Source organism: Mytilus edulis, chromosome 13 (assembly GCF_963676685.1).
Source record: "Mytilus edulis chromosome 13, xbMytEdul2.2, whole genome shotgun sequence".
Lineage (NCBI taxonomy): Eukaryota > Metazoa > Mollusca > Bivalvia > Mytilida > Mytilidae > Mytilus > Mytilus edulis.
Window position 1 is genome coordinate 65033836 of NC_092356.1, and position 22894 is coordinate 65056729.

The window sequence follows — 22894 nt, forward strand, 5'->3', positions numbered from 1 at the left end:
TTTTGAAAGTTTGGTTTTTATAATTTTAGATTTAGATATCAAAAATAGAAAAGGGGCAAAAAGAGGGGTACCTTTAAACACGGCTCAGATTATAATAATTCCTTAAATTTTAAGGTTGTGCATCTATTAAAAAAGTATTTAAACCTATTTAAACCGGCATCAAATAAGTTGATTTAAATCTCTAATATGAGGTTAGCGTTTGAGATAAATAACTCAGAGCTATTTGATGTCACAAGTGCCCCACATTTTAGAAGTAACAGTGCAAACTGACCAACTCGCAGTAGGCCAAATAGTATTATCCGCCTTTTTGAGGTCCAGCAAAGCGCTTCGGTCGCATGCAACTTTAAACGTTTTTATTATCGATTGCCTTATTTATGATTGATTTCAGTTCCAAGTAATGGAAATTGTGTCGCAATGAACGTTACATGCTATGCGTGCTTCAGCTGGCCCGTAGACACAAAAAGTGTACTGGGACAGTGATTATAGACGTCATACTAAACTCCGAAATATAACAATGAACTAGAAATAAAATTATACAAGACTAAAAAGGCCAGAGGCTCCTGAATTGGGACAGAAGTATTATTAAGTTATAAGTTTGATCTAACGCCGGAGAGTTGTAGCAGAAACCAAGATCATCCAATGCCATAATTTGGATGTCACAACTTCTCCTAGCAGATATAACATTTCAAACAAATTTGTTTAAACTATTGTTAAAAATATTATTAAGTATTAAAATGTTTGTTTACATTGTTAATAATTGATAAGTATACATGAAAAATACATGTGTATAGATTTTAAATAAAAGCGACATCTGACGGCAAACTTTTCCACTCTGTGCGAAAGGTAACAGCTTGCATTGAACTGAGTCATATATATGGATACAATATAGATAAATAAAAATATTACATAGGAAAATCGAAGATTTATGGGATATCAAATTATACCTGGAGATAGATGTTCGCCGGTATCTGGATAGACAATTAAAAACAAAATCCAACTTAAAAGTCGTGATTAAAAGGACTTAATTAAGAAATCTGTAAGCTAGAGTATGCTAAAAATACGTTCAAAAACAACTTTTTGTGTTGACGTTGCAATTTTATATAGAAAGCAGTGAAGTCCATAATGAATAATACGACTGATGAGTAATTATAGGCAAGTATTATTTCACTGTAAACAGGGGTGGAAGTTTTCAAGCAATTTAATATTTTTGATCTGAAAAGATCGGTTAAGATTTATATATGATCTTTCAATTTTGAATGTGTCTACTTATTGTTTAATGTTTATGCTGACTGTTTGAATCTAGAGGTCTGCATAACAAAAGTGGTGTGATGACGAAAACTTACGGCAAGTTTTCAAACGATTTGGCAATTTATATAAAAAAGAGTTCATGTTAATGATAACTATCAAGTTTGATGTCGGTTAGATTGGTTAATCTGGAGAGCATTTGTAATGTATATGCTGACTGTCTGAATAATAAGGGTGGTGGAGTGATGACGAACAGACAAAGCCCAGTTCTTGCTTAGAAAGGGCAAGGTATCTTAATCGAATATTAACAAAAGCATGGTACTTGACAGTATAATTATAAAGTGACAGATGAACAACTGTTACAGTGAAAGCGGATGTACATTTACCAAGAATGACATATTTTGCCTTTCAATAAATATATACCTATACCATTTCTATTTTCTTGTTGAATTATATACTTTGGTAATACCCAAACCCAGGGGTGGATCAAGCCAATTTAAAAAGGGGGTCCCAACCCAGGACAAAAAGGGGGGGTTCCAACTATATGTCCCCATTCACATGCATTGATCGGCCAAAAAAAGGGGGTTCTAACTCCCGGACCCCCCCATTTCCCCCTGGGTCCGCCAATGAAACCATTCTTATAATTTGTGTATAACTGCACTTCAAGTATATTCGCTTATTCCTATGCATATTTGTATTTATAAAGATTTCGCCTTGTATCTATTGTTATTTTCTTAACTAAATCACAACCGAAATTAAATGAAAGTTAGACATTTATACTAAACTTAATAAAAATTGAAATCAGGATGTGTGCGTTACATCGCAACGATTCGCGTCATTTCGCAAACGCAAAGTTGTCAATTATCAAAGGTTTGCGTTTTTTAACCGTAAAAGTTTGAGCTGTAGAAAGGTTTGCGTTATATTTTAAATATTAGCGTTATAACGCAAAGGTTTCCCTTAAGGACCACCAGGGAAAAAGATTTCAAGTACTCTGCATATTATTTTACATATCATAGTCTGCACCATCAATGCATGAACTATGTATATCTAGACGCCGTGTTGTCCAAATAACCATAAAGGACAATATCAAGCTACTTATTGTGTTGTTATATCCAATCCTAATACCTAAAATTAATAACAAATATAATTCAGGTTTTGTGAAAAAAATTTAAACTAGGTAATTACCATTGTTTTGAACAATTACTAATATTATATCAATAAATACGGAAATTGTGTTTGACTTCAGGCTAAAGCTATGACGTTCAAAAAACTTTTTTTTCCTCACTGTATATTCGACATAACATAAATATGTGGTGCACACTTTCTGATAACCCACTACCACATTTTTGAGGTTATTTTTTCACTGATAGTAATATTTCGATCAGTCCTTAATTATCAAATAATTTCTGTTTGCTACTCTTAGAAATATTTTTTTCACAAATGCAAAAGCAACCCAAGTGAAAAAAAATTGACATTGGATAAAAAGAGGCAAAAGATCCCTAGGGGACACTACAAATTATTAGCCGAACATTATTCTTGATACGTAAAGGCGTATGAAATAATTGCCACTGGACGTTAAGCAACTAAACGACCAGCCTTATCACGGTTAAAAACAGACAACATGAAAAACGACACAATAATATCACAAAGTAAACTAATAGCTAAAAATCAACAGGAACTCAATAAGAAAAAACGGAGTAGGAAATCATATTTAATTTTAAAAATGTACTGATTATGACGATAGTGTCATCGTGATGGATTTGCAATATTATGTGTTTTCCATAGCAAGGTTGCATTGTGTATTTTATTTTTCGTGCATTGATAAGTATTCCCCCAAAAGTGGAGAAAATAAAATTACATTGTCCTGAACGACAAAAAGCTGTGACGGGATTGCTTCACTTAGAAATGTGGTAAATATCTGGTCAGCAGTAAGCGGTTATGCTATGGAAGTACCTCTTTGGTTTAGTCGGTTATTGCACCGCCTTATAATACTAGAGTGGACCCGGGTTCTAGTCCCGACGGAGACAAGCAATTTTGTAATAAAATAATTGCTCTCCGGTAACCAGCCGCTAATAATAATTAAAAAAAATCATCAGCATCCTGAGGTAAGGGCATACATCTGTCAAGGTTAAATTGTCCAATAAAATATACATAAAACAAATTAATAATTGTATACCACTGGGCATATTGATTAGACAGTCCAAACCATCTACTAGTATTGTACTGAAGTTGTTTATAGCTGACTATACGGTATGAGTAATAGCTCATGGTTGATAGATGTACACTAGCCCTTTGTTGTTTACATCTATATAAAAAAGAAGATGTGGTATGATTGCCAATGAGACAACTCTCTACAAGAGATCAAAATATCACAGCAATTAACAACTCTAGGTCACTGTACTGCTTTTAACAATGAGCAAAGCCCATACCATATAGTAAGCTATAAAAGGTCTCGAAATGACAATGTAGAACAATTCAAACGAGAAAACTAACGGCCTAATTTATGTATGAAAAATGAATGGTGGATAGTTGACTCATTGGCAATGATTTCTCATCTTTGTATTTATATATTGAATGAATACTCACTCTTCAATGCACATATTGTTTGATAGAGGCATTTCTAGAGGTATTCTTAATTTCAAATGAATAAACAGCTGTTATCCAATTTTTCTTATACTCTACGCTGTCCGCGAAGTGATATATATGAGTCGATTAGTTCCATCGTATCACAGGCACTCGTCTCAGAATTTGTTTTCCCTAAAAAGCTTAATATAACAAAGGTATATATAGGATTTTTTTTCTGAGACGAGTGCCTGTGCATCGTATGTATCTAATCATAACAGCTCTATAAGATTTGACAATTTCAAGGGATTACAAGACCATGTACTCAGACGTAGGAATGTTTTCATATATCTGTTTTTTTTACTCCAGGTAGAGGTATATGTATGTCGGTTGCCTGTTCTTAATTAAAAACCTACATACCACATTTTATAAAGCTGAATTGAATATAAAAACACCTATTTCAAAAAGAGGGTAGAAAATAGACAAAATCACTTTGTTTGATGAAGGTCATATCTTTGGCAATATGTTTGATGAAGGTCATATCTTTGGCAATATAAATATAAGTAAATCAACGTCAGATAAATTTTAGAATAAATATATTTATTGAATCACTGATAAGGTCTTTGCATCGGAACTAAACACATTTATTCTAAAAACAGTTGTTGGCATGACACGGGTTATGTTCTTCTCATATATGTTATGATGGTATGATACTAAACCCCTAACGGGAAGGATTGTGCCTGATGTTCATATGATGAAATCATAATCTTTCAGTCAGTTTAATTGAAGTCTGGAGCTGGCATGTCAGTTAACTGCTAGTAGTCTGTTGTTATTTATGTATTATTGTCATTTTGTTTATTTTCTTTGGTTACATCTTCTGACATCAGACTCGGATTTCTCTTGAACTGAATTTTAATGTGCGTATTGTTATGCGTTTACTTTACTACATTGGTTAGAGGTATAGGGGGAGGGTTGAGATCTCACAAACATGTTTAACCCCGCCGCATTTTTGCGCCTGTCCCAAGTCAGGAGCCTCTGGCCTTTGTTAGTCTTGTATTATTTTAATTTTAGTTTCTTGTGTACAATTTGGAAATTAGTATGGCGTTCATTATCACTGGACTAGTATATATTTGTTTAGGGGCCAGCTGAAGGACGCCTCCGGGTGCGGGAATTTCTCGCTACATTGAAGACCTGTTGGTGACCCTCTGCTGTTGTTTTTTATTTGGTCGGGTTGTTGTCTCTTTGACACATTCCCCATTTCCATTCTCAATTTTATTGTTTATGTACATATACATGCAGCTTTTCATCTTCCTATGAAGTTTTCGGAATTATAAGACGAAGTAGATAAATACTACAAGCTGGTATCGCTTAAGCCTTTTTACTATTAAGTTTTCTATACGATTGTTCCCAATTATATTTTTTTTTATTTTTTGTTTGTTCTGTCCTTTATTTTTACATCTGTTTACAATAATCATATGATAAATGAAACTCGCGGCAGGCTCAATATCCGACAGGTCATTGTATTTAATAACATAAAATTGGACGGTACTATTATCAATTGTAATATATCTCATAATTAAAATTATAATACTACAGTAGTTAACTCCTGAAGCTAAATGTCAGATGTTTCAGTACTGGTTCCCGGTATTTGTCATTAAACAGTACGACCGGATTTTTATTTTAAAACGAGTGGGGATAGTTAGAATAAAATTTGAAATTGACCGTTCAATTCTAAAAAGTAAAAATATTTCATGATGTTCATAATAACTACTCATATGATGAAACTACAACCATCATGATCTAATGTTGTCACTAATATTGTTTGGAGAAGAATGTATTTAGTAAACATCATGCGATCGTGCCATTCTATAAAGGAATTATGTGGGACAACAAGCGTTCAACTTTTCTGTAGTGATAAAGACAATCTTAGATACTAGATTGATTAGTCTTTATAATGTGAACAAAATGGCTGAGAAGGAAGGTCAGTGTCAATTTATATCTAAACCGTAAATGAATAAACCGCCCAATATATAGCCAGGCGGAAACATTTGATAAAATTTCACATCTGATTCAATAGTTGTAAAGCTAATATAATCTTCTAAATACCGCATATTTGTTATTCATTTTTGATGTTGTTTTCCACAACTGACAATTAACCTTGCATGCACACTGTATTCGAATTTTGAATGTTTATAGGTAAGCACTTCCTTTTCTGAACATTATAAGTATGATAAAAAAGACAAAAGTTCACATGATAACAATGCATGCCGAAATTTAAAATGCATACAAGTCAACCAAAAACTTGCCTATGAAAGCTATCTAGTCATTTGCATATCCTTGATGATTGTGATTTCGATTTTATAACTTGCTTTGTTGTGTGTTTATGTCTATATGTAAGTTTGGGCCGTTTTTTATATGATGAATGAAAAAAAGTCAATAAATTTGAAGAGTCCAATACGCTGGTTTATCTACATCAGAAATTCTCAAACCAAAAAATGGTAAAAGCAAGGAAAGTACAAGAATACTCAATAACTTCTGCTCTTTGGTCGGGTTTTTTTTTTTTTTACACATTCCCCATTTCCATTCTCAATTTCATCAAATAATTTAAAAGCTAAAATAGGACCAACCAAATGGATCTAACAAGAATAGTCAATTCACATGAGGTGGATGTTTCCTCATGGAGTCGGAACCTTATATTCCTAAAAATCTGAATCAATCAACGAATTAAAGAAAGGAATGTTTTAAATCAATGAATCATGCCCAAACAGAAATTCTAACTACTAAGCTGGTGATACCCTCGAAGACTAGCAGTTTACTTCAAGCCGTATAGATCCCGACCAAGTGCTATAGAAATTTCCACTCTATAAATTTTTAGCGTCTACGATTACAAGAATGCTCATGCCCCGAAAATTTATAAACTGATTGCGTCAACTTGTATATTTTCCTGTTTTTATACATGTTCTTCACTATTTGAATTAAACTTTATATAAACATTTGCATATATAAAAAATGTATCTGGTTTATTTAATTAATGGCATTTCGTCTGCAGAATTGATGACTTATATGTTTTTATAGAACACACGTTTCTTAAGCATGTAAAAGTAAAAAAATATCAAGTCTGGGGATAAAAAATATAATAATATGAATATGAACACAGCAAACCAAACTGAATGAAACCAGTTTTGATATACTATTCCAAAAGCTATAGTTTCGATAACTGTCTATTTCAAGTTTTTGCACCTGCATTCATCACTTTGGAGATTATGCTCACTTTTTGTTTTTACTTTTTTGTATCTTCTTAATTGCTGTTTGAGATTTTGTAAACTACTTTTGACTCAACTTATATAACATACATTGATGCAAGACTAGTTTACTGAAACGATGGTTGGTTCCGATTGGTGAAATTGTTATTTGTTTAGAATTGAACTATATTACAAAGAGTGCAAAATTTCAGTGTTTGAACAAACAAAATTATAAAATATAGGTCGCTCTAACCGCTTTAAATGGTAACATCTGTGTACATAATATTAATTTCTAATGCAAGGAAATATACATATTTATTGAAATCAGTCATCTGAAACGAATATCACAGCTTTATAGATATATCTGTGTTTGTGTTTGGAAAAGGATTTCAATGTCACCAAGTTAGAGTACGACTAACACTACTTTCTTCTGACATTTATAACCGATAGTCTGAGCTTACTCACATGTTAAAAATTAGCTTCCGTCTGTTTACAAAATAAACTACGACGGCACCTTAGAAATAACACAGAACATCAGGTCTCGAGCGTATCTGATGGAGATACCAGAAAAATACTCCAAATTTACAGCATACTTGGTAACGTCTTCTACATAGTAGTGATTTATCAGGTCAAGAAAACGACTCCCGATATCATTTTTTTCTGAAAAGTAATACGTTTGTCAATGTACGCTTATTACCTGAATATTTCGTATATCAAATAGGCTTGATATCGACCCATGTTTCATGTCAAGCATGAATTGTATGTTCTAATACTGGCTTGATATCTAGTATAAATAGTGTTTTTCTGGTCCAAGCTTGATCTCAAATATATATTATATATTTCCAATGCATGCTTGATATCAAGTATAAATAGTATTTATTCTAACCCATGCAAGATATCAAGTATGAAATGATTTTTTGACCCAAGCTTTATTTCAAGCATAATATGGTTATGATTCCATCTAGATTCCAAGTATGAATTGTATGTTACTAATCCAGGTTTGATATCAAGTACAAATTGTGTTTTTATGATCTGGGCTTTATAGTAACAACCTTTCCCTCATTCAGGTTTGATATCACGTATTATTATTTATTTATGTTTTATTTTTTATGTACGTCTATACCCAATAGAATTTTTTTTAGGAGGTTTGATATCACGTATTACTTATTGTGTAGTATATCGTGTAAACCTAATTGTATTTTTTTAAGGTTTGGAATCACGTATAATTAATTGTATAATCTTTATTTCAGTTTTGATATCACGTATTTGTAATTGTATCTCTTTTTTACAGGTTCGCTATCACGTATAACTAAATGTATAATCTTTATTTAAGGTTTGATATCACGTATTTGTTATTGTATCTCTTTTTCAGGTTTGATATCACGTATACGTAATTGTATCTCTTTTTATGCAGGTTTGATATCAAGTATACGTAATTGTATAATCTTTTTTTCAGGTTTGCTATCACGTATAGCTTATGTATAATCTTTATTTCAGGTTTGATATCACGTATAACTAATTGTATAATCTTTATTTCAGGTTTGATATCACGTATAACTAATTGTATTATCTTTAGTTCAGGTTTGATATCTCGGGTTTGTAATTGTATCTCTTTTTTTCAGATTTGCTATCACGTATAACTAATTGTATAATCCTTATTTTATGTTTGATATCTCGTATTTGTAATTGTATAATCTTTATTTCAGGTTTGATATCACGTATAACCAATTGTATAATCTTTATTTCAGGTTTGATATCTCGGGTTTGTAATTGTATCTCTTTTTTTCAGATTTGCTATCACGTATAACTAATTGTATAATCTTTTTTTTTAGGTTTGATATCTCGTATAACTAATTTTATCTCATTTTTTTCAGGTTTGATATCACGTATAACTTATTGTATAATCTTTTTTCAGGTTTGATATCACATATAAGTAATTCTATAATTTTTTTCAGGTTTGATATCACGTATAACTAATTGTATAATCTTTTTTTCAGGCTTGATATCTCGTATTGATGGAACTATCATGTTCTCTATCACAACAGAAGCATCAGCAGCTGTTATTACATTAGATCCATGGGATAAACTTTTAATCATCGCCAGCGCTGGGCTATTTCTGTTGTTTGTTCTCGTCTGTATCATGTGTGTCTTGTCTCCATTCTGTTGGCTATATCACTACTGTCCATTCCAGACCCATGCACCTGTAAAAGGTACGTGTATATCTAGCTTCTACTCGTCTGTATCATGTGTGTCTTGTCTCCATTCTGTTGGCTGTACCACTACTGTCCATTCCAGACCCATGCACCAGTGAAAGGTACGTGTATATCTAGCTTCTACTCGTCTGTATCATGTTTGTCTTGTCTCCATTCTGTTGGCTGTACCACTACTGTCCATTCCAGACCCATGCACCAGTAAAAGGTACGTGTATATCTAGCTTCTACTCGTCTGTATCATGTGTGTCTTGTCTCCATTCTGTTGGCTGTACCACTACTGTCCATTCCAGACCCATGCACCAGTAAAAGGTACGTGTATATCTAGCTTCTACTCGTCTGTATCATGTGTGTCTTGTCTCCATTCTGTTAGCTGTACCTCTACTGTCCATTCCAGACCCATGCACCAGTAAAAGGTACATTATATATAACATAAACTCATCTGCCTTGGTGTGCAATTTTTTGTCGTGCTAGGTTTTTAACCGGATTTTTGTGACAAAAATGTCGGTTATTGATTTGGGGATGTACGGCGGGCGGGCGGGCGGGTGGGCGGCAATCAAATGTTGTCCGTGCATTAACTCATGAACCGTTCAACCAAAGCTTTTAAAATTTTAATATGTTATTACTGACAACTATACAAAGGTCAAGTTCAATTTTGGCGATTTTGACTTTTACCGTTCAGGAGTTATGGTTCTTGAAAGATTGAAAAATGGAGTTGTCCGTGCATTTACGCATGAACTGTTCTACCAAAGCTTCCCAAATTTTATTATGTTGTTACTAATGAAAGAATGGAGGTCAAGTTCAATAATGACGAATTTGACTTTTACCGTTCAGGAGTTATGGTTCTTGAAAGATTGAAAAATGGAGTTTCCAGTCGTGTCCGTGCATTTATGCATGAACTGTTCTACCAAAGCTTCCAAAATTTTAATATGCTGTTACTGATGACAAAATGGAGGTCAAGTTCAATAATGACGATTTTGACTTTTACCGTTCAGGAGTTATGGTTCTTGAAAGATTGAAAAATGGTTTTTCTCGTCGTGTCCGTGCATTTTCTCATGAACCATTCAACCAAAGCTTTTGAAATTTTAATATGTTGTTACTGATGACAAAATAGAGGTCAAGTTCAATAATGACGATTTTGACTTTTACCGTTCAGGAGTTATGGTTCTTGAAAGATCGTAAAATGGCGTTTCCATTCAGGTTGTTGCATTTACTCATGAACCATTCAATCTAAGCTTTTCAAATTTTAATATGTTGATACTGATTACAAAATGGAGGTCAAATTTGATATTGACGATTTTCACTTTCACCATTCATCAGTAATGGTTCTTGTGATATAGCCAGGACACAAATAATTGTTAATACATCCGGTTTGCTGTCGTTGTGACAGCCTCTTGTTTTTTAACATTTGATACAATGTTTTGTCATATCATAATCTGTGCTATTGTCTCATTTTTAATCATATTTATTCAAAATATAACAATTTTCGATTTATATATGTATCTATAAAAGATTACGTCCAGACCTAGATTATAAATCCATATTTGAAACGTGTTGATTTCTCACTGACATGACCCACGTGGTATTATTATACAAAAATAATATGCAGCATATGGCGAATTGGCCAATTATCACCTAACTATATCCGGCCCTTATTTATAAAATATTTTTTGGATATTATTGACATGGTTTAGATGAGTGTAAAATATGTTTTGTTGTTTAAAGAAATGGTTTACCAAAAACAAAGGTAAGTCAATATTTCAGAGATTTATAATAAAACAAAAACCGTCGTCGGAATTTTGAACGTAAATGCATGCCGGAAATAGTTACCAAACACCATTACTCAAAAAAGAGTTAGTATTACAGTAACACAGACATTGTTATACAAAATACATGTAGTTCAATCTGACTTGTACATGAAAGAAGTCAAGGTCAACAGTTCTGAGATCTTTATATCAAGTCTTTGTTCATCGTATTTGTATGTATTCTGTCTTTGGACATTTAACCACTTTAATATATTTGTTGTTGTTATAATAAGTTAGTAACTTACAAATAAGGGGATAGTTTTCAAATTTCTTTAAAATATGAAAATGAACAAAAATGAAAATATTGATATCAATTTTTACAGTTAAGGTTTAATAAATACCATTACTGTTAACCGTGATATTTATTGATTTAATAAATAGTTTAGTTTGTATATATAAAAAATATACATACAACAATGTCAACAATTGAACTGAATATTCGATGCAGCATTTTGCATTGATTTATTCAGATTTCACCTATTAAACAAAGGTGTTAGTTTATTTAGATGTTTTGGCGAAAGTTTTTAAATCTTACAAAACATTAAAAGTTAACAAAACAAATGTGTTCATGATGCTGCACAGCTAACTATTTTTGGTTTATTTTTTTTAATGAAAAGTTAGTGTGCGGTTTAGCAATATCTTGTTTGGAGCGCAATGGATGTTAACTTTATTAAATTAAAATTGAAAACGGTAATAGGGAATTTGTTTAAGAGACAGCAACCCGACCATAGAGCAGAAAACAGCCTAAAGCCACCAACGTGTCTTCAACAAAGCGTGAAAATCCCACACCCGGAGTATCAAAAATGGGGACTAGACTAGTTCAATGACATATAAAACATATAGATGAACTAAAGTTAATAAACTTACAAGACTAACAAAGATCAGAGGCACCTGGCTTGAGACAGTACATTTCTCACATGTTCTAAACGGTTTGTCACGAACTATATATGGATTAGACTTACAGAAATGGAAAAGTAAATATTTTACTAGTTTGCTTTTTTGTTATAACAATTCTTAATGAATGGCTATTATCTATTTTGAATTTATTGAACCATAAAACTAATTTTTGACTCTTCACATTGAATAATAACAACGTACACACATGTTGGCGTATGAATACACAACGTCAGAGTGGGCGTGTCGCCATCAAAATTGACAACATTGAAAATAAAACTAATAATTTTAACCAATCAAAAGACAGTAAATACACCAAATTTATTTATTTAAGTATGTCGTTACTATTCAGGCCCCCTTATATCATTGACTCACCACTGCCGTCACCTAATTCCACGTCCTCTATCGGCATACATTCGATTTTGGATTGCACTTGCAGTTCATTTACTGCCTGTATTTCTCTCTATGTTAAATGTATTATTGAATACAATTTACTCACAAAACTATCTAGAGTTTTGTAAACGTATATTTCCGGCTTACAAACTTCGTTATACACCCTGCCATAACTTACCTGTTCCTGTTCGAACAAATATCATAATTCCTTTTACCTCATATTTATTTGACTATATGAGATCAACGGATCTAAAAAAGTTCATCACATTCTGAATTGTTTTATCTGCATATGAATTCGCCTGTTGAAGCTTTTAGTTTGACTTTAATATCATTACAACAAACGTAATGTTAAACTCTCTAGAGTACAAACAATATAGTGTAACCTGCATGGTTAAATCAGTTATAAAATGTTTGCAAATAATTATATCATATTTCGATGCGAGTTCAATGTCCTTACAAATCTTTAGATGAATCAGTAACACCTTGATTTTATTTATTTTCAACAATTGTTGTATATTTTTTCAAGGTCATGATCCAGCGCAAGGATATGGATCAACTTCCACTGGAAGTCAAAGCCCTCCATCGGAGTGTATGCCGTTATCGCCACGCATGCGTGTTGGATCCGTCAAAGAATCGTCAGAATTTTCCGACTCTAGTGGTCCTAGCATGATAGAAATGAAAAGGGTAAACAATTAAGAATACTTGTTTTTGTCTGTTTTACATGGATACAGACTGTTATTACTTATAAAAAAGAAGATGTAGTATGATTGCCAATGAGACAACTGTCCACAACAGACCAAAATGACACAGAAATTAACAACTATAGGTCACCGTACGGCCTTCAACAATGAGCAAAGCCAATACTGCATAGTCAGCTATAAAAGGCCCCGAAATGACAATGTATAACAATGAGAAAACTAACGCCCTTATTTATATAAAAAAAAATGAACGAAAAACAAATTTGTAACACATACACAAACGACAACCACTGAATTACAGGCCCCTGACTTGGGACAGGCACGCACATCAAAACTCATATTACTAGAGAAACCCCAAAGACATGCGCAGAGTTTGGCCAAATAAATTGACTATTGTCCTTACATTCTCTCATCCTCTATAATATAATAAACTGTTTTTTCCCACACATTTTATATCTTACTACAATATCTTTATTCATTTCAAAGTTAACTAAAATATTATGATATTAAAATATTATAATATAAAGTAAAGTAATTTTCTATATACATGTATTTCATTTCTAAGTTGTTTCATTTATTTCTTTAATTGTATGTGATTGTATTTTGTAATTTACCTCTTGTTTCACATGTCAATGTGACTGAGTGTTTTTAAAATAAAGCATATTGTATTGTATTGTATATTGTACTACAATTGAATTCCCTTCTAGAAATTGTCTTGAAAGAGTCAGTGTGCTTTGAAGACAGTTCGTCATGAACAATTTTATGAATTTTATGAATGCTTTACGAATGTCGTCATGATAAAGTTGAACGTTATGCCTTCCTAGGTCACATGTTAACATGATTTATTTAATTTTTTCGTACTATTTTTCCCGGTTATCTTTTATTATTCATAATTCGTCGAATGTGACGAACCTCTTACTGTTTACTGGTTATTCCAATTAGATGTGAGAACCAAATGGAGTATTAAATACTACAACATCACGGACGGATGAGTTTTATATTGCGTACAGTGCTTTGTTTTATGCGATGCTTGTGTATCTTTTTCGTGTTATGCCCTACAAGACTGTTTACCTTTCAAAACCATTCTTTTTTAATTATTTTTTTGTAAAGAATATGCCTAGACCAATCAATGATTATTCTATATGTTTTAAGCTATCTTGTTGAAACTTGTTAATATTATTATCTACAAACGAAATCGCAGCAGTTGAAATGGAAAAGGAAAACTATCAAAATAACAGAAATTATATAAATTTAAGAAAGCTAATAAATAAGTTTTGAATGGTATATGTAAATTAGATTTATAATTCATATTTTCTACGCGAATGTAAATTTACATCGTATTTGTTTTCCTGCTTTATGTTTTCCATTTTGTTTATCATGAATATAATAACGCTAATTTATTGAAGCATGAGCACATGCATGTCTCTTTGTTGGTTATAAAGACGTAATTTTTGTTGGAAAATAACACGACAGGGAGAAAGTCCTATCCTTGTGCTTATCTTCCTGAGCTGGTGAAATATGAACGATATGCATTAAAAAAACAAATACATGCTAGATCCACTGCCATGGCATCTTCGCTAGCCAAGGATGCTGCCATGGTTATCTACCAATTAAAATACAGCTTATATAAGGCGTAATTGAGCCAAATAATGCAAATAATTTCGTTTTTTTTTTAAAGGATAGGATACTTCCCCAAACGAAGTATGTCTTTTATTTGCCTTAACTATTGAACAAAATTATAACAATAGATTTTTTATAGGCACAATGGAAAGACGGTTTGATGCAGAAGAGAAGCTTGAGTGTTCCTAATGTTGACTCCATGGACCATAGAGTAACGTTACTCAAAGGGAGCCTGGATTTTACCATGAAATACGATAAAAATGAACGTAAAGTTATAGTTAACATTTTAAAAGTAACCGAAATGATCTTGAGTGACACAGCAGCAGTGATTTCCCCTTATGTGCGCGTGCGCTTTTACAGGGTTCCATATCAATTCTTTAGTCTCAGCAAGGATCACGTGATAAATAATTTACATATTGAAATTCGAACTAAAATGAAGAAACATAATGACAATCCCACATTTAATGAACTTTTTGTGATTCCAATAGATAAAGACGACTTAAAACTATATACTGTAAAAATACAACTATGTGACCTAGATAAATATTCCCGTCATATCGTTCTGGGTGAGGCAACGTTTACACTAAAGAAGCTAAATCTGGCAGAAAACGAAGAAGCAGAATGTTCTGAAAGTCTACAACCTCCTATAGATGTAAGTAAAACTCGTTTGTTGTTCATATCATAGAATTACATAAAGTTACGGAAATACATTTCAGACTGAATTTTGCTTTTCATCTTTTTATAATTACATTAGATGTATGTTTCATTATAATACGTTATTCTGATTGGCTAACTGCACATCACGCGCTATTCCTGAAACAATTGTAATAGACAATAACATTTATCATTCATGATGACACGAGGTCCCACAATAAAGTGCACAGGTAAATTAAATGAAAACTTGATAAAAATCGTGTTTTCATGATACTAGCTAAAAAATGTAATTATAAGTATTGAATGCTTCTTTTTGTAACTTTATAGGGCGCTTCCGCGCTTCATACAAAATGTTCTTCGGTCAACGCTTTTACACCCCAATAAATTTACAAAAAGCAGCATTCAATTCTTAAATGTATTCGGCTTTTTATATCAATGAATTTGACGATGACCACTGCATGATATCATTCAAATTATGTTTACTAGTCTGTTCAATAATGGTGATGGAATTTTTAACGATCTTTACTGGCTATACAGCACTCGCATGGTCGGTTTTAAATACTAGTGGTATCTTAAAGTATTTGTGTTTCCATGGTTGTAATATTTTCTCGATTAACTCGAGAACTCGGTGGTATAATGCTATATATTAATATACTTTTGAGGCAAATCTCCATCCAAGTTACAATTTGTAAAAGAAAAACTATTATATGTCAAAGTGTGGTCTTCAACACGGAACCTTGACTCACACCGAACAACAAGCTATAAAGGGAGACTACTTCAAATTACTTTCTATTTGTTTTTAACTTCTGCACGTATCTGTTTGTTTTATATTTTTGATTACATAAAAGATCATAGAAATAACGTTATGTAAAGCCTCGGTCACACCTTAAAGGGAAAATTCGCGATTTTTTACTTATGGTTTAAATATGTTCATTATGACAAAATATATATATTCACAAAGTTTTATCGCTATATGTCCAGTAATAAAGGAGAAATTCAACAATTAATGACATTTTTTTAACTACTTCCTGTAGGTCGTGACGTTTTCTCCTGGTTTTTGCATGCCGGGATTTAAAATACAATCAGTAAAAGTCTTGGTTTTTAATGATATTTAAACGTAATCGTAAGCGCGCCGATGACTTATGGTTTATCTAATAAACATCCGATAACAAGAAGATAAGACGCACAGACGTGCAATTGTACACATTCATGAGAAAAATTTTCTATGTTAAACGTATATATTTGAATTATTTTAGTAGACAACCAAAAAAGTTATAAATTTATTAATTAATGCATTTTCGGACTGATATATGAGGTGAACAAATTAAAGTACAATAATCTGTAAAGACAATATGTTGGTGTACTCTTATTGACCTTTTACTATCTCTGCTTTGACTAGATTTATACGATGTGTGTATTCACGGTTCTGTGGCAAATTGAATACTCTTAGATGGCTTGTTGAAAGGTAAATTGTTATTTGCACTTCGGTATTTAACCACGCCTCTAGGGCACACCTTGCCAGGTGTGACTGTCTATTCGGATCAGTGGATTATAAAACAAGGGAGCATTCAATATACACATCTATAATACTAATTCAAGTTTCAAGTTTGTTACAAATAAAAATAGATCGCCGTGGAATTATTTAATTATATTTGCTGTATCATTTATTTCAATTCAAATAAATTAATTTACTAAGTAATAAAATATAAACAATTTTCGGTTAAGACGGGAAACTTAATTCATGTGTCAGAATGAAATGATATACACCTCTTGTCCTTGATGTATGTCTCATTAAAAAGGGGGAATTAGAAATAGCTTTACCAAAGCATTTTGATTTTCTTTATTAGGCAAAAAATGTACGAGAACACTTACATTTAGACTTTTGAAAGCCATGTATTAATGTATATCTGAAACTATCTGAAGATAAGTAGATAAATCTACCGAAGCGGAGTATAATATGCACGAACAAAGAAAAATACTTTTGTTTTTAAATCTTTGCACATTCATGATTAATTATTGTTATCTATTACTCATTCAATTACTTAATTGGTACCTAAAATATGTCTACCGCTTGGCATTAAAACTCGGTGTATAGTAGGAAGGGTTTTATTACATATACTAGATTATATTATTTGGATGAGGATTTGAGCTATCCTATAAAACACATTTATTAGTTAACTACATTCGAGCCCAAAGGATATTAACTTAAATGATTCAATTAACTTTACTCACATATTACTTATATTTCTATCTTATGATTTTTGCGTGCTTGTTTTTATAGAACAGTTTATATATGGTCCAAAAATTTATCATAAAATCATAGATCGAACGGACGCCTAACGGATAACTTTTTTTCAATCCGTTCATGTCCGTTAGACGTCTGTTCTTATCCGTTAGACGTCCGTCCATATATGTTGCATGTCCGCTAAGCGTACGTTTTATCCATCGACGTCCGTTCTGTCCGGTTGAAAATTTTGAGCATGTTCAAAACTTTGAACGGACGTCCAACGGATAAAATGTTCGTTGAACGTCCAGTTAGGCGTCCGTTTCGTTTCCGTTACGTGTCCGTTATACATTCGTTGGAGGTGTGGAGGATTAATTCACCAACGGACGTCTACCGGAGGTTTAACGGATAAAAAGGATGTTGAACGAATGAGAAACGGACTTCTACCGACGTATAACGGATGAAACGGATGATGAACGGATCTGAAACGGATAAATGCCAATTGAAAATTTTGCATCAGAAATGCTAATTATTAGTATGTCAGATTTCTTAAGGTTCATGAATTCTTATTATTCATAATCTATCTTAGAGTAAGGGTACTTCTTCACAATCAAGCAGCTCTTATTCAGGCCAGACACTGCCCTTTGGCGTCATTTTGAAGAACAAACTAAAAGCAGTCACACAGAAACATTTTGAATATTTATACGATTTACATGTATTATTATTGTCGCCTTTAATATTTCCGTATATCTTGTTCATCCGTTTTATCCGGTACGCTTCCGTTAGGTGTCCGTTTTATGCGGTACTCGTCCGTTGTATGTACTTTCGGCATCCGTTCCGTCCGGTACGTTTCCGTTTCTCGTACGTTGCATATCCGGTGTGTGTCCGTTATGCATTCGTTACACGTCCGTTTTATTCGGTCAGTACATCAACGGACTCCCAACGGATACATTTTTGTCAACGGACAACTTTTATTTTCATCCGTTAGGCGTCCTTTCGTGCTATCCGGTAAGGTGTGACCGAGGCTTAAATAATGCATTCAATTTAAAACGATGGTAATACCTCCAGAAGTCTCTGCGATTCTATTAAAATACAAACTCTAATTCTTATCACAGGAAAGCAACGGAGAAAACGATATTGATAAAAATGACCAATGGGGCTTCAAACAAAACAATAAATTTACATAGCACCCAGTTTTAAATAATATCGGATTTAACATCTTTTATATGTATCTACGAAAATTAAGTATTATAATCTAGAAATAGGATAATGGAAAATTGAAACTGGGAATGTGTGAAAGACAATAACCTAACAAGAACAGCCCAAGGACACCAATTGGTCTTCAACACAGCGAGATAATCTTGCGTGCCCCAAAACAATAATGTATGAATACAGTTTCAACGAAAACGACGCCACACTAAATTCCGAAACAAATGAACTAAAAAAATTTAAAAAAAAACAAACAAGCACTTATTAAACTAACTAAAGCTAGATGTTCCCCGTTCCGACTTAATTGAGACAGGTACATAAATGCTGCGGAGTTAAATGTTTTGTTTGATATCAACCTCCCCTATAATCTGCTTCAATATAATCCAAGAATATTATTATCTTTAACAGGAAGATATAGGAGATGTCTCTATAGGACTTAATTATCTGCCAACGGCAGAAAAGTTGTATCTGACTATTGTAAAAATCCGTGGACTTCGACCAATGAATAAACAAGATAATACAACTGGTACGTTTATATTAGTATTATCAAGAGATTTGTGCAAAAATACCATATCCCTCTCTAACCGTTGTTTTAGGAACAAAAGAAGAACGAGTTTTCCGTTTTTCTGAGTAGGATAATTTAGTTACATGTTGTTTACATGGTTTATTAGTAATAAGTAACTTAGACTTTTTTTGATTTTTGTTTATCCGTTCAACATTTTTGTCTGCTTACAATTTTTGATATGTTTATTTCATTTGACGCTTTCGCAGCTATATCAAACATTATTACCATGTATATTGAATACTATTTGTCGAAAAATATTTGCATAGTAATGATAATTGAATCCTTTCCTAACCAATTATCTCTTTTATGGCAGTTATCCCAGTTTTACAAGATTCTAGAAAAGTTAGAGGTCGAAACTATTCAATTTGATAAAGTCAATTCCTGAATCTTAAACTTTTATTTATGGAATCGTTAGTGGAAAATAGGACGTTATGTGACTTCTTGAATACATATCTTTTTAGTAATATTTGATCGCAGATAAGCTATGCATCTATTAACTAACTTATTGTATTTCTTTCAGATGCATATGCTAGGGTCGCTTTAATGTTCGATGGTAGACATCTTAAGAAAAGTAAAACAATTATCAAAAAAGGAGATCTTAATCCTGAATTTGATGAAACATTTGCATTCGATGTCCCAAGTCAGAAGCTTGGGAGCGTTTATTTCCGAGTGTCATTGCTACACGCTGGAAAGACTAAGGAAGAACATAGACTATTGGGTCGAGTTTATATTGGGCCGAATTTAGATGCTGAATCTCATGCACACTGGATGGAAATGATTCAGTTGCCAAGGAAACAAGTTACAGCTTGGCACAAAATCCAAGGATAAGTCAAGGTCACATCTTGGATCCAGTTACAATAATGTTCACAGAATTTTGTGTTTACGAAATCTATTTTCCGGGAAGAGTGCGCTGGCTAAGGAACTATATATTTTAATACACACTAGTTTTGATAGGCATAGAGGTAAAGAGGTGAAATTGTATACAAATGTATCATGCTAACAAGGAGGATTTGCCAAAAATACGGGTTGAGAGGTTAACAAATTTCAGGAGCCGTTTTGTAAACACCCCTTGTAAGCCTGATATAATTGCTTAATTCCGCCGAATGTTCTTTGTATCCATCTTGAACTCAGAAATATTATTGTAATCATGTATCATAAAGATGCAATTGAATTCTTTGATGAACATACGACATTTTGTAAAGAAAACTCTATCAGTTTGCTGTTCACCCTTTTAAAGTTTGAAATGTAAGCCTCTAAAAGCACTAATCATTTGTCGTGGAATGAGTTGTGAGAAATTGAGATAACGCATTGAAAAAATCTAAATCATGATTTAAGTGAACTCCTGTCATGATGACAGAAATCATTAACCGAGTAAAAAGTGTAGTTTCAAATATTCTTCATATCATATACCAAAGATGAATTAACGGTGAACTTATTCAATTTACAATAAATGAAATTTTGTAACTAAGTCTAAAGAAAATAAACTACTCTACAAAACTCAATTATGAAAGTTATGTTTGCAATTTTTGCAATTTTTACTTCTTTTTAAATCAAAATGTATGTGGCTTATAATTATCAAAGGTACCAGGCTTATAATTTGATACGCCAGACGCGTGTTTCGTCTACACAAAGACTCACGCGTAAGCCAAACTTTATTTACTTAGTATAAACACGCCTACAAGAAATTAAACTTTACAATGTACACTGATGATAGACTAAAACAGTCATTTTGGCAAAAAAAAAACTTTGATTGACCAATGACCTTTTTAAAAACCAATTGAAATGATGATGATATCAAATTGGTACAAAAAAAGTTCTTCCTAAAAACAAACGTTTCCGGCTTTTGTCATTCACTAAGACGTTACGCACAGTATTGGTGAACCCTACTAGTTCCGCGTTTTTTCTTCCTAATTTGAGCATGTCTTTTAGAATAAATGAAAACTGGTATGATATGTAATGTCTAAAAGACTATAGTTTTATAGTAATATCTTTGAAATAATAAAATTATAACATAAAATTAAATCAAATAACCCTAAAGGAAAAAAAACGTCAAAAAATATGAGCGTAACTTGTAACATGGAAATCGAGTTTTTTTAGTAATTTGAATCAGAAAATCTTATTTTTGCACGCAAATTAGCGGGAAATGCTATGCGAAATTTTAGCACAATTCGCTATGACGTCATCCGACGTTTTGGGCATTTTTTTCAAATATGCGAGTTAGAAGATGCATTGAAATGTTCAAAAGATGATGTAACAAGACATATGAAATAGGGGGAAAAAATTACAATGGATTCTACGGTAAGAAATTGTATAGAATGCAATAATATATAAACGAAAAAAAAACATATATTCTTAATGTGCTTTTAATATCGTTTACAAATAGTACAAACATATGGTTTGGAAGTGGAATTTTCTAATCGAATTTTAACTTTTTGCTTGTCTAGTCCATTTTGTTACCGTGTGCTAAATGCACAAATTATGTACGTTTTCGTAAAGATGTTGTACATTCGAATGTAAATATAAATCAATTGTGTATCTTATTCTTTAATTTATGTATTGTTTTCGTAATGTGTTAATAAAAGTCTTTCTCATATAAAAGGAATTTTGAATAAATAATGAAAGACAAAAAAATAATAAGAAAATCGAAATGTCTAGTCTGATTTGTTACCATGCAATCTTGTAACGTTTTTCCGTGATTTTCAACGTAACGTTTATTTTGTCATTTTAATTTTTTTTGCATAAACTACGTTCTTGTAGGCCAAAACAAATTTAACCACCACTGAAAGAATAAGATTAAATAAAGAAAGAAAAGAAAAAAGAAGAAGAGAACAAAAAGCGAGATGCTACATAAAAACCGTTACAAAAAAAGAAAATTATCAAAGACTAAAGCACTAAGTGAAACAAAGAGCGCAATTAAACAAAGACTTTATAATGAAAGAAGAAAATAGCAAAACCTGCAAAAAGATAACAAGAAGGAGAACAGAAGGAATTACATGAATAATTACAGAAAAAGAATACGTGCTGATCTAACAAGTACACCAAAGAGTGACGAGGGAATCCCATTTTCTAACAGAATGGATAAAGTGAGGTAAAAAAATTGAAAATAAAATAGAATGACATAAAACAAATTGTTAACCATTAAACAATTAAATATTTAAAATCTTAAGACTCATTCTTTTACCCGTGTACTGTGGGACTTAGACATCTATAACCGCATTTATTTGAATTGGGATTTATGAAATAAAAATAACTACATGTACCAAATAAATTGATGAAATCTATCTTAAACCAAACCCGAACATTAAAGGGGATCTGACAGTATGCCATTTCTTGAAATAAAAAAAACAATAAAAATAAAGTAACTTTAAATAGTTTTTTGTATAAAAAATTAGTATATCGAAGCTAGAAGCATTAACTAGTCCAAATACACATGAATGTGGATTAAGACAAGGGAAGAAATAGCTCCCCTTTTCATGGGAAGAGTTTTGTTATCAATAGACACAAGGATTCTTTTTTGCAGGTTATATATAAGGATAATCCTGATCACATACAAACCGAGCATTCCTTTTTTGT

At 32.3% G+C, this 22894-nt stretch overlaps 1 protein-coding gene and 1 long non-coding RNA gene across 9 annotated transcripts; both read left to right on the forward strand.

Annotated features, from left to right (window-relative positions):
- The first annotated feature begins 752 nt into the window (after nt 1-752).
- On the forward strand, nt 753-21094 carry LOC139499937 (synaptotagmin-A-like). 8 transcript variants are annotated; one of them, XR_011658272.1, is made up of 8 exons: nt 753-1152; nt 9047-9259; nt 12878-13035; nt 14809-15321; nt 19165-19282; nt 19842-20379; nt 20679-20885; nt 20967-21094. XR_011658272.1 is itself a non-coding variant. In XM_071288596.1 (6 exons), the coding sequence occupies exons 2-6, from the start codon at nt 9076-9078 to the stop codon at nt 20147-20149; spliced, it is 1281 nt and encodes a 426-aa protein (XP_071144697.1). In that variant the 5' UTR covers nt 835-1152; nt 9047-9075; the 3' UTR covers nt 20150-21094. The 8 variants fall into 8 exon arrangements, 5 of the variants coding, with proteins under 5 accessions (XP_071144697.1, XP_071144696.1, XP_071144700.1 ...); XR_011658271.1 differs by lacking the exon at nt 753-1152 and adding an exon at nt 5471-5788; XR_011658270.1 differs by lacking the exon at nt 753-1152 and adding an exon at nt 5468-5788 and having other exon boundaries at nt 20679-21094.
- Nucleotides 21095-21181: 87 nt separating this feature from the next.
- LOC139499938 (uncharacterized) lies at nt 21182-22481 on the forward strand. The gene is made up of 2 exons (XR_011658273.1): nt 21182-21619; nt 22079-22481. It is a non-coding gene; the product is annotated as an uncharacterized lncRNA (long non-coding RNA).
- Nucleotides 22482-22894: the final 413 nt, after the last annotated feature.

Coding starts and splice junctions, on each gene's coding strand:
- LOC139499937 (XM_071288595.1), top strand. Junction 9,260..12,877: donor GACCCATGCACCTGTAAAAG/GTACGTGTATAT, acceptor TATTTTTTCAAG/GTCATGATCCAGCGCAAGGA. Junction 13,036..14,808: donor GCATGATAGAAATGAAAAGG/GTAAACAATTAA, acceptor GATTTTTTATAG/GCACAATGGAAAGACGGTTT.